At 40.4% G+C, this 13,566-nt stretch overlaps 1 protein-coding gene across 8 annotated transcripts in view; it reads left to right on the forward strand.

Annotated features, from left to right (window-relative positions):
* alpk1 (alpha-kinase 1) overlaps window positions 1–13,566 on the forward strand; it is a 101,942-nt gene that overhangs the window by 58,048 nt on the left and 30,328 nt on the right. For all 8 annotated transcript variants that reach the window (XM_052010483.1, XM_052010482.1, XM_052010481.1 and 5 more), the window contains one exon: window positions 12,435–12,633. In XM_052010483.1, coding sequence (XP_051866443.1) covers window positions 12,435–12,633 — 199 coding nt within the window. The remainder of the gene's footprint in view (window positions 1–12,434; window positions 12,634–13,566) is intronic.

The following is a 13,566-nucleotide window of genomic DNA, read 5'->3' on the forward strand; positions in this document are numbered from 1 at the left end:
CATCCAAGACCTGAGTGAGATCTCTCAATTTAGGGAAATCCAAGCCTAAAAATTCATGAGCATAACACCTTTTTTTCAGCTCTATTGGTATTGGTATTGGTTTATTATTGTCACTTCTACCAAGGTACGGTGAAAAGCTTGTCTTACAAACCAATCGTACAGGTGAATTCATTACACAGTGCAGTTACATTGAGTTAGTACAAAGTGCATTGATGTAGTACAGGTAAAAACAATAACAGTACAGAATAAAGTGTCACAGCTACAGAGAAAGTGCAGTGCAATAAGGTGCAAGGTCACAACAAGGTAGATCATGAGGTCATAGTCCATCTCATTGTATAAAGGAACTGTTCAATAGTCTTATCACAGTGGGGTAGAAGCTGTCCTTAAGTCTGGTGGTACGTGCCCTCAGGCACCTGTATCTTCTACCCAATGGAAGAGGAGAGAAGAGAGAATGTCCCGGGTGGGTGGGGTCTTTGATTATGCTGGTTGCTTCACCAAGACAACGAGAGGTAAAGACAGAGTCCAAGGAGGGGAGGCTGGTGTCTGTGATGCGCTGGGCTGTGTCCACAACTCTCTGCAATTTCTTGCAGTCCTGGGCAGAGTAGTTGCCGTACCAAGCCATGATACATCCAGATAGGATGCTTTCTATGGTGCATCGGTAAAAGTTGGTGAGACTGAAAATTCAACTGAAAATGGGGTGAAGTACATTAATAACCATTTCCAGGTCATTTTAGAAATTGAACAGGGCACATTCCCAGAGTGATTCACACTGGGCACAATTATTGGAAGATGCCATTCCTCGTGAAATGTGCCTTTAAATCATTGCAGGGGACATAAGACAAAGTTGCATGGGGAGTCGCCAATGTAGGCTGCCCTGGGGAAACTACATCCTCACAAAGCAGCATTGGGTGGGAGCCCTGTAAGGTTAGTCCCATACTTACCATTCATCCTTCGGCCTTCCTCTGCCACAACCCCAACCTACCCTGCCCTCCAATTTTGCTCCCAGTTCCCTGAGGCTCAGTCTCCCATCCCTTATTCCCACTCCCAAATGTTGTGATTGGTCAAGGCCCACCATACAGGCCTCAAACATTGACCCCCCCACCACCACCCCACAAACCCCCTATCCCGCTCATTTACTTTGCTATTCTACTGGATACCAGGTTCTAATCCTCCACACTTGGCCACTAGACCTCTTGCCCCAGTAGCAACCCCCCAGATCTAGCTTTGACAATGAAATGCTCTTTCAGTAACACCCAAACACTAAAGAAATTAGCAGAGTTGAGCTATCGAAATGGCCATAGATGTGGCTTTGCTAAGACCATCCAATGCTTGAGGACACTAGACTTTCTATTTCCAACTTCTAGCTCCAATCCCAGTCCACTGTTTCACAAATACCAGTCTGTGACCATGTGGGTTTCCTCTGGGTCTCCAGCTTCTACCAAAATCCCAAAGGTGTGCAAGTTGGTAGGTTAAATGGCCACTGCTAGTGTGTGGGTGAGTGTTAGAGTCTGGGGAATTGATGGGGATGTGGGACATTAATGTAGGACCAGTGTAAATAGGCACTTAATTGTTGGTGTAGATATGGTAGGCCAAAGACCGTTTCCTTGCTGTTAGACATAAGACTCTGTGACAACATGAGGTAGATGGGTGGAGACCTGGTCATTGTTCCCTAGGGATAAAGATCACAAAAATCAGCCCTAATATCCCAGAAATACATGAACAAATGCAGATTGGTTCAGATTTTTGACCTCACTGTTTACTTGCCTCAAGTCAAAAGCATTCTCTTGGATAAGAAAATCCAAAATACTAAATTTCAAAGAGATTTGGGAGCGAGTTTTTAGGACTGCAGAACTAATCTAAATATAGTAAATGGGGAATTCGTGTTCCCATCAAAGAAGAGAAATCAGGATAAGAGTAGAAAGATAAAGAAAATGTACCCTTTCTAAAATTCCAGACATTAGAGCAAGAAATTAAATCATACTACTTTACTAGTTCCCTCAGTGGCAGGTGACCCAGTTACTTTCTTCCCTTCCATTTGGTAACCATTCAGGTATTTTCAAGTTGTGTTAAAGGATTCATTTTCCCTTTCATAATTTGGAGAGCTGCTGTGTTTGAAATGGTAATGCTTGCTGAGGAAGGGTTCATTAATTTCTGCCTCTCTTCATGATCTCACAAGGCTGCAAACAATGCCAACTTTCAAAATGCCGTTGAACTACTTACTTTACTTTGCGGAGACACAAACAGATGTAAACTTTTGCAAACACTTTAGAAAGCAATTCAGTAAGTTTGTCCTTACTGCAGCAATGAATAGTTGACAGGGAAAATGTCTAATTAGTGTAAGTGCAAATAATAGAGCCACTTGGATATTTTCACCCTCTTTGAGGGTTACTTTCCCTGCAGATTCAAAGCCCTTTTGTTGGCGAAGTCACTTGCTTTCACTCTTTTGTTTAGGGACTGATAATAAATAGAAGAAGACTGAGGGAATAACTAAATTCCACTTGTATTTAAAGTTTTGCAAATTCCTTGATAATCAGCAATGCTTCTATTGGGCAGTCTGGTTGTGTGTGTGTTTGTGTGTGTGTGTGTGTGTGTGTGTGTGTGTGTGTGTGTGTGTGTGTGTGTGTGTGTGTGTGTGTGTGTGTGTGTGTGTGTGTGTGTGTGTGTGTGTGTGTGTGAACAAATGTGCTACCACTGGCCTTTCAAAATTGAACACATCCAGTTGATCAAAAAGTCAGAACTGCAGATCTGAAAATCTGAAATAAAAACAGAAAATTCTGGAGTTAATTGAGATACTTAACAGGTTGGTCGGCGTCTGTGAAGAAAGAAACAGTTAATGTTTCTGAACTGGAAACAACTGTGATTTAAGTTGCAGAGAGGGGCAGGGACTGAAGAGAACAACTGAAATGACTGTGATAGGGATAGAGATCAAGTTGTCTAAGCAACACAAATGCTGTTATTGCCATCTAGGTGATAAATGATTGAGGGCAGTTGGAGAGAGAATAAAAACAAAATAAAATGCCGTGGCTGGGAGATACAGAACACAGCAGTTGCTGGGAATCTGAGACGAAAGGGAACGCTGGAGGGACCCAACAAATCAAACAGCATCTGGGAGAGAGAAAAAACTGAGTTAAAATAGATGGCCTTGTACCTGGAACACACAGATCAAAATTGACAAAGAGGCTTTGACCCAAAACATTAGTTCTCTTTCTCTTTCCACTGATTCTACCTGACCTGCAGAGAGTTTCCTGCATTTTCTGTTTATATTTCAGATTTCCAGTATCTACAGTTTTTTGACTTTCATCAGAACAGGCCAATTCTGACATTAACAGCAAAAGCCAGTTTTCTGAAATTGTTGAAATAAGATTGAGTCCTAAGTGCTGCAGCACGTCTAGACAGAAGATCAGGTGCTGTTCCTTGTTCTTTGTTAGCCAGGGATCTGAGTGGAATTCAAAGTGACAGGTGGGTCGCCCTTGGAGACTGAACAGAGATGTTCTGCAAAGCAGGCACCAACCTACTTTTGGGTTCTCCAGTGCAGAGGAGACCATATTGTAGGCATTGGTCATAGTACACTAGCTTGGAAGAAGTTCTCGTGAATCAGTAGAAGGACTGCTTGGATCCCTTGCTGGTGGGATGGGAAGAGGTGAAAGGGCCAATGTTGCATCTACCACAATTGCATGGGAAAATCCAATGGAATGGGGAGTGATTGGTAGAGATGGAAAGCCAGGAAATCACAAAGGGAATATTCTCTTCAAAATGCTGAAAGGGGAGTGTAAGATGTGTCTGTTCATGGCATCACATTGAAGCTGGTGGAAATTACAGAGATGATCCCCTGAATGTGGAGGTTGATGGGATGGAAGGTGGGAGGAGAGGAAGTGAGGGTAGAAGTGCAAAATTGAGGGGACATAGTCGAGAGCCCTGTCATCTACGATAGAAGGGCAGCCATGACTAAGAAGAAAGGAAGACATCTCAGAAGCAGTATCACAGAAAATCTCGTCATCAGAACAGATAGAATGGAGGCAGGGAGATTGGGAGAATGAAAAGGAATCCTTACAGGAAGCAGAGTGGGTGGAGTTACAGTTGTGGGAATCCATGAACTTTTAATGGATATTTGTTGTGAGCTCATGCGGTGAAATGGAGAGAAGTCAAGAAAGGGAAGAATCAGAGATGGAACTTGTGAAAGTGACAGCAGAAGTAGTGGCATCTCCTTGTTCAATGTGAATACAGGAAGCAACACTACACAGAAGGAGAGAAAGAGCTGAGGTAAGTTGCCTGAATAGGACTGAACCAAGGACTGTTCCACTGTTTCCAGCAACTACTGTGTTCTGCCTCTCAATGTTCCAAAATACTTTTTGTTTTTTTTTAAATTTTCTCTCTAACTGCCCTCATTCAAAAAGCACTGTGTCACCTGGAGAACCTTGGTCCTACCCTGCCACAGACATTCCCTTCGATCTCTTCACCCCTCACTCTCTCTGCAACTTAAAACTACTTGTTTTCTCACTTCTCCAATCCTGATCAAGGGTCATTGACCTGAAATGTTAACTCTGATTCTCTCTCCACAGATGCTGCATGACCTGCTGAGTATTTGCAGAACCTTCTGCTGTTATTTCGAAGTTCCAGCATCTGCAGTTTTTTTAAAATTTCAATCATGTTTGTGTAGCACAATTTCTATTCAACCATTGGCACTGGTTTGTAGGTAAATATTTAATTAACCATAGAACAGTGCAATACAGGACTAGGCCCTTCGGCTCACAAAGTATGTGCTGAACACAATGACAAATTATACTAATTCTCTTCTGCCTGGACTTGATCCATATCCCAGTTGGCAGATTTTTTTGAGTACCTTTTCAGTAGCACCCTGCTTTGCAACAAAATGGCTGCCACATTTATCTTTGTAACAATAAGACATCATGGGTGTAAAACTTGGCTCCCTAGAGCAAACTTTATCGGTGCCCTTTCAGGTCCAGAGTAATGTCTGTTACACACACTCATGTGGGTGAAAGCATGGCCACTGTATTCAGATTGTGACAGAATCATCAAAAATTTAAGACAGAAGAGAAGGCCATTCAGCCCATCATGTCCATTCCAGTTGAAAAAGACTAACTTGGCTTTCCATTACTAGGTGTTATAGTAACAGAAATGTTGGAAGAATTCAGCCAGACAAGCAGCATCTATGGAAAGAGAAACTAGTCAATTTTTTTGGGTCAGTGACCTGAGTTCTGACCTGACCCGAAAGGTTGACTGATATCTCTTTCATCTTCCATCATCTACAGTTTTATTTGTTTTCTGTGTGTTATAGTGTTAAGTGCAAATCCAAGTACTATTTATATCAGATGAGGCCTTCTGCCTCTATCACCCTTTCAGGAAGTGAGTTCCAGAACCCAATTACCCTAAGTGAAAAAGAAATTCTTCACTTTTCCTTTAATATTTCTATTTTAAGTCTGTGCCCTAGTTTTTTTACTCTTCTGCTAAGGAAAATACAATCTTCCAGTTTACATTACCTAGGCTTTTTATAATTTTATACATTTAAAATTAAGTCTCTCCTCAACCTCCTCTGTTTCAGAGAAAGCAATGTCAGCTTCTCCAAATGTTCTCTACAGCTATAGTTTTCCAGTCCTAGCAACACGAATCCCTGCACCCTCTCCAGTTCATTCATATCTTTCCATTCAAACATGAGCAGAACTGAATGCAGTCAGGGTTAGGGTACAAAATTGATTTGAACCTGATGCTGCCATTTCAGATTTCAATGCTCCAGCTAACATTCTCTCTTAATCTTGCAAGGCTGAACATGCTGCAGGAAGGACTGCTGTATCTAAAGGGATCGTCAATTAGGTTAGATTGGTTGCTGGTTGATTTCTATGGCTTTTTGTATATTTGGTGCTTAAGTAATTCAAAGTTGGTGAAGTCAGTGGGGATTAATAAACAAATTTGATCTGATATCAGGACCTACACAAGCCCGTTGTTCCCAGATATGGGTGCATTAGTAGCACTCTCCTTGGAAATGTAGCATGACCGGTGGAAGTGCAAGAGGCAAGCAGGACAGGACAGAACAAACTTTTAGAAGAGGGAGGAAGAGGCGGTGGAGGAAGAAGAGAAAGGCCTTCAGCAGAATGCCTCGTCCTCCAAGGGAATAATTCAAACTGAGCCTCAGCAAGAAATAGGGTGTGAGGAATAGGTGTAAGGACTTAAGTAAGGATGTTCTTTGTAACCTACCACCTACTACATCCATAACTCCAACCCCAGAGCACGAGGAGGACACAATTACTGTGACTGTCAAGGTGACTGTGACCATGAACTTGACACCGGAGCCAGGAGTGTTTCCAGCACCTCTCAGCCTACTATTCACTTTTGCTTAAGGAGGGTCCCTGATGCTTTCTGTTCATTGAGAGCTAACTACATCTCCAGTGCTCTTGCCAGGGACCAGCAAGTGGGGCAAGCATATGGCTTAATGAGGATCACAGACTTCCTCAGGGTGTGAATTCTTATTGACTGTATGGGTGCCATTCTGCATTATCAGGTACATCAGCCTTCTGGTGTACATCAGTCAAAGGAGATTCCACTTAGTGTCTTGCAGTGCCATCTGCATTTAACCAACGTGACTAAAGAAGCTATGGTTACTGGTGACAAGGGCTACCTACTGGATGCACAGCAAAGCAACTCCCATCCATGAACCTCCATCAGACTTGTTCATCTAATCTCAACCCACAAACTAATTGCTTCTCCAATGCCCCAGCCCCTTAATGGATTGTCGACCATCACCCCAACTCCTTTAAGGATTCTAACTTTTACACTGACTTCCGGTCCATGTTTCCAATCCTGAACCCTGCCACAAACCTCTTGCCCCACCCCCCAACCCATTGGCACTTATTGACTGCAGACTTCACTCAACCCACTGCACTAACACCCACAACTGGCCCTGATCAGGCTTCCAACCTCTGGCTTCTGGGTCTTATTCTTTGGAATTTAAAAGAATAAGGGGTGATCTTTCTGAAACTTATCAGATCCTAGGGAGGCATGACAGGGAAGATCTCAAGATGTTTTCACTAGTGGGAGAGTCTTGAACAAGATGACATAGTTTCAAGATAAGATGCTGATCCTTTAAAACTGAGGTACATAAAAATTTCTTCTGGCGGAGGGTACTGAATCTCTGGAATCCTCTACCCCGGACAGTTGTGGAGACTAGCTCATTAGAGTGGAGCTAGTTAAATATTTGAAAGATTGGGGGAATGGGGGCCATGGGGATCTGGCAGAGAGGAGGAGTTGAAACCTGGGAGAGATCAGCCATGATCATGTGTTCTTTATGCAACTCCACTCCCGGAATCAGGCAGAATGTTTTGTTTGTGAGAAAGTGCAATGTCTGTTCAGTAGAGGCACCTCGCAAATTTGTAGTGACATGTTGATGGCTGAAAAGTCCATTGGTGCACATTGCAACAACTGCATCCTATGCCCATTAGGATGCACAACAGTTTCAGGGCAACAGTCTTTTAAATCTTAAACCTCTGACTGATCCACTCAGCAGATTGTAAAAGCTAAAATAGTCTCAAAGTGACTGCACTCACACTGCAGCACAGGAGGGGAAAATCTGTAATCAGGGATCAGGGCAAGTCAGATGGGCACTTGTCAAATTGCCAGTGGCAAGTAGGAAGTGCAGTATTGATGGCAATCTGCAGACATCTGAAAGAAAAATGCTGCAGATGCTGGAAATGCTTAGCAAGTCAGGCAGTATCTGTGAAGAGAGAAATAGCAGTAATGTGTTAGGTCAATGGCCTTTCATCAGAGATGCAAGGCGACTGAAAGGGATTCCAATCCTTCAACATCCAGCTGGTATGAGACCATAAGCAGCAATTCAACAGTGTCAGTCTGTCTTCACGGATGCTGCCTGATCTGCTGTATCTCTCCAGCATTTTCTGAATACTTACATAGCTCTCCCCACTTTTAAAGAAAACAATAATGAAAAATGAAAAGAATGATTAAAATAAAAACAGAGATCTTTGACCTGAAATGTTGACACATTTTCTCTCTTCACAGTTGTTGCCTGACCCACTGAGTATTTCTAGCATTCTCTGTTTTTTTTTCCAGTTTCCAGCATCTATGTTTTTGCTTTTCAGAAGAATTGATTACACTTATTTTGCCTCTTGAGTCACAAAATCATAATTTTGAAAGAGTGCCACTTTCTGGAGGTACTGCCTTTTCAATAAGATGTTAACCAGAGCCATGCCTGCTCCCTCAGTCAATCTTTGTTAATGCAAAGCTTAAGATTGTTAATGCACTTGTGTATTGTACCCCTCTCCAGAAACTCAGACTTTCAGAAGTAAGTTACAATGCACAGTTGCTTTTATAGCAAAATCATTAAGGTTAAAAAAATCCATGCCCAGAATCTCTGCATGCAGGAATTTTAGCAGTGAGGAGAGATTTCCTTTAATAGTGGGCTTGCATGTGACTGATTAACTCTACTTGGAAATCCCACTTTACCAACTGGAACACTCACGTAAGTAGGAGTCTGTTTGTTTGAATTCCTCCATATTTGTCAGCACACAGCAATCTTCCCTCCTCGTTCAAAATTCTTGTGATATGATCCCTTTACTTTGTAAATAGAAGAACCAAGGGAAGGCCCAAGGGGAATTATTTTAGGCATCTACCATATACTGACACCTGAAATGGGTCTTTTCATGTATCTTCAAGAAAATTCTATCTGATAATATTTATGATCCCTTCCAGTGGCATAGATGGGATGAAATGCTTGGCCACTCTTGGATCATATTGTAAAGTCCCATTTGGTTCACTGATGCCATTCTGAGGAATCTGACTGGCCAGTCTGGCCTGTTTGTGACACCAGATCCAGTGGGATTGACTCCTCAACCCAGAGCACTTTATGGCTAATGCAATAACTTTTTAAAGTTTAACTAGTGTTGTGATGTAAGAAATTTGTCACCCACTTTGGTTATAGCAAGTTCCACAAAAAAGTAATGTGATAATGGCTAGGTAATCTTAATTTACTTGGTGATGTTGACTGAGTGATAACCATTAACTATCATAAACATTGATAAACACTAATGCACTGTGCATTACTTTTCTTCAAAATAACTTTGTGATATTTTACATCCACTCTGTGAGATAAGATGGGACTTCAATTTAGTGTGTCCTCCAACAATACAAGCCTCCGTTAGTAATGAGCAGTTACATCAGCCTAGATTTTGCACTCAGATCTCCAGAGCTGAAGTGCAGCTTGAACTCACGATATTCTGACTTAGGTAAGAGTTCTGCTAATTGAGTCAAAGCTAACACTGAAGAGACAGGATAAATTGAGAAAGCAAAGAAGTGGAATTAAATGTTTGCAATTTTTATTTTTAATTACATTTTTATTTTTAATTTAGAAATATTGGAATGCTGGGCTATGTTGAAAGAATTTGCAATTTTGATGAGTTTTATTAGTATAGTTCTTACTTGATTGTTTGTGTATTGCAATATTCTAGCCCTAGGCAATTAGGCGTTTTATTTTCTCTGCCAGCACCTTAGGAGTTAAATTGTTGGTTGCCAAGTTGGTATTCCAAGTAATTACTTTGTACTCCATTAACCATAGACCATTTGCAACTAGTCCAATGAATAAATTGATCTATCAGCAGATAGACCATTGACAGCACTGGGAAAAATTAAATGTGAGAATTTCTCATAAGATATGTGTCAAGTTTTAAGATTCAGGTAAACAAATGAGAAACAATTTGTTATTGAGAGCAACTTTACTGCAATTAGAAACGTTCCCAATATCATCTATTTATTAATACCTACAGTACAACTCCAGCATAGACAAAACATTAAAAAATGTTTACTTAACAAATTAAACCAAATCAGGCATCATTTCTTTGGACAAATCATTCAAATAACATTATAGCTTTTGAAGAATAGTATATTACTTTAAATAATATCATGTTCAATTCACAATTTTAGAAATTCTATAATCAATATACAAATGGTAGATAAGACGTTTGTGGGAGCCATGCACAATGTAAAATTCATGTTCAAAGGTTTTCAGCAATCATGAATTCTCCGCTAAAATTAGTAATTGAGCTAAAGGGTATCTGCCAGTGGTGGAAAGTAGCTTGAAGAGAGAGGTTATTCACATGGACCAAAAGAAGGGGGAATGAGTTGCCACCGACACAATAGCTTAAAAGAGACAGGCATGGGGCGCAGTGAACAAAGTAGGAACAACACGTTTCCAAATAATTCAATGCAGATATAAAGCAATTATCGTATTTACTGTGTGGAGTTTAATTTTGTCACAGGCAGCTGATTTTAGAAGGCTATTATATTATTATTTATGTCTTGTATTGTTTGTCTGCTTTTTAACTAATTTAGAAAAGCATGTATATTTCAAACCTCGATCAAATAAGGATGTTAATCTTTCACTGCCAATTTCACACCTAATTCTGCATTATTCTTCTTAATGGCTGCTTCAACTCTTAACCCGTGTAGCATTAGGATTGCCTTTGACTTTATTTCATTGACTGAGCTGTTAAACATTTTATTAGAGAATGTTTAAAAGAAAAAAGGGTAGCAAGTGAGAAACATTATACACTGTTAAACAAAGCTGGACAATAGCTTTCTAACAAATCATTTTTGTATAGAATTCCAGTTACGTGGCATCAATTACCATGTAAAGGTTAATGTTGATGTTTCTGTAACCTAAATATAACCCCAAAGCAGCGTTCTCCAAATGACAGCATCTAGTGTTATCATCCTTCCTGCTCAATGATAAATAAATTTCTTGTGAAACGCTACCACATAAAAACTCAGACAATTTGTTACTTTAGCTCCTTGTTGTACCAAGTAGAGGCCAATATAAGTAAATGTCATAGTATAAAATGCTGAATAAGTGGGATTCACTGAGGCAGATTTGCACGTTAACCAGATGTGCAGTAATCTGGTCAGATAACTCATGTGAACAGAACTCTCCTGTTTCCACTTCATGGTGTTATATCTTCACACTCTTCCCCACACAAGATTACCCATGTTTTGATGTTATTTTTGAATTTAGTATGACAAGAGGACATAGACAAGATCTGGCAGTGGAGCAGATGGTCCATCCATTCCATCTTGTCACCATGGTCATGCTTCATTGACTTATTGTCATTGTAACCTCACTCCCCCACTTTTAATTTTGATTGACTATCCTGCAGCGTGACTGGTTGAGATATTGCATGAAGGCCACAGTTCAGAGTCTCCTGCTAGAAGATACCAATCCAGGCCATGTCCAGACAATGAGCCTGATTCAATAGATGTGTTATCTAGGTGGTAGTTCTCCACTGTTTCACATGGGACAATACAGGAAGTTGTATCTCACCCACACATCTTTGAGTCGGATGGTGCTGGGACAATGGAGAGCGGGGATTGGTGTTTTGTTTGTTACTTTCAGCTCTGGTTATGGCTTCTTTCTATGCTGCAATATATAGATGAGGGTAAAAGTCATCTTCCTCTGTAGGTTTAAAGCAGTCATTAATATGATGCCAGTAAGCATTAAATTTGACCTGTAATCTTGACAGTATTTGGACTTGTGCTCTATGGCCCCAGCCAGATTTTGTAGAGTGAAGTTTTAGTTTTGGTCTTGAAGATATATTTCTTCTAATTCAAAGAACACCATGATAGGAAAGATTGAAACATGATCAGGTCTTTCTCCATACCATACTATATATATTTCCCATTTAGTTTCACTGCTCTTGAAATGGACTGTACAGAACCCTATCTTATTTGGATTTGTCCTCTAGTATTGCATCAGACTGACTGATTAGAGTTAATTGGATCTTAGCAAAAGTCTAGCATTGAATGTCAACACAAAGATCATCTGTTATGCTAGCATGGATGGTTTGACTTATGTATCTGTATATTCACACCAAGTGTAAAATTGACTTTGGATGATAGTGTGACATGAGCCATATTAGATCAGCCAGCTGTGGTACATCCCTCAAAGGAAGCAAGAATAGAAGTGTGAGGGGCAACTCTTCCAATATTGCCTGGGTTACACTATCACCTAAAGATATAATGATCATGATTATAACTTTCATTGGTCTTTCTACTCCTATTGGTAAATTCCAATTATTGATGGTGCATTTTATTCTTTTGAGAGAGCTGAGAGTGGGGGTGTTGGTGTCGAGATGGAATTTCACCAGGCTTAGTATTAGGTTGTTTTCCATATAACACATGTTTCATTAATCTTCTCCAACTGTGACAGAAACTTTTGTGCTTTAAAAGCTTTTTCAAGGAGTTGTTTATTATTATATAATCAGGACAAGTCATCCAGCCACTTAAGTATAACTGAAGTTCATTATAAACACAGGGGGAAAGTCTTACCTTCTCGTGTAAATAGAGATGAAGACTGGATTTTTTTCCTGCTAAGTATCTATACTGCAGAGAATTTTCAGTTAAGGAAAAATTTCTCTCCACAGGTCCTTTTGAAAGCTTCTGTCTCAGTTGGTGACTACGCTTCAGCAGCTGCCACAGTCTTCTTGATTGACAGGTTTCTATACTGGGTCGATGCATCCAGCAAACTTCTGCAGGTTGCCAAGGGCTTGCACAAGCGTCGCATGGAAATACCAATCGCGCCACAGGTGGTTATTCGCCAGGCCCGAGTCTCTGTAAATTCAGGTGACGTAACTCCTGTTGATCTTTCTCTGTTTTCGTGGCTAAACTCCAATTAACAAGTACTTGACTAATCAAGAGGACATTTTGTTCTATTTGAGATGTGGAGGGGAGAGGGAAAGAGAGAATGACATTCCACTGAGCATAGTGCCATCTTTTCAAACCCACTGCTGACCCTTTGAAGAGACACAAAGGCGCAGAAAGAAAAGGATTTGGAGCTAAAAGGGTAGAGTGATTGTGAATGGGTGTGGAAAATACTAATTGGTGTCTTTGTTGCCTCATAAATGTACCCTGGCGATTTCAAACGAGATGTCTGAATTGCTATACTTCTGATCAAGAGTTTAATAAAACAGATTAGTTTTCTGTCAGATTTTCCCTATCTCTTTCATCACATTCACTTATTTTTCAGCATGGCCACTTGACTATACAAACAATACAGCTGCTGGCTGATTGAAGTAACTCAATATGTTTTATCACACTCCTGTAGTTACCTGAATTGGAGAAAGTGCCCACTGCTTTGTTGTCTTTACCAAAATGAGAAGTGTATGGTGTCATTATTAAACACACTCATTCTGATTTTTAGACAGCTTTTGTTGATCTATAGTTAGGTAAAAGGCTACATAAATCATATGTTGAAAGGTGGTTGCACAGAAGCTATTCAATTTGCATTAATTTATTAGTTAAAACAGGCAAATAAGGAAACACAACTAATTAAAGTACTGAAAAATAAAACAAAAATGGGTAATAGCAAACTTTCATTTATCAACGTATTGACCTAGAATTCCTGTAAAGCTCGCTATTCGTTACTACTGGTCGTTTACCCACTAAACCTGCTCTTACCTGGAGTGGATTTTTTTGGCACAAGTATCTGCAAAGAAGACATCTCCAATGTGATTGGCAAGGCCATGAGCAGCAAAGGGCCTTCCATTTGTCAATCCC

This window comes from Pristis pectinata, chromosome 2 (assembly GCF_009764475.1).
Source record: "Pristis pectinata isolate sPriPec2 chromosome 2, sPriPec2.1.pri, whole genome shotgun sequence".
Classification (NCBI taxonomy): domain Eukaryota; kingdom Metazoa; phylum Chordata; class Chondrichthyes; order Rhinopristiformes; family Pristidae; genus Pristis; species Pristis pectinata.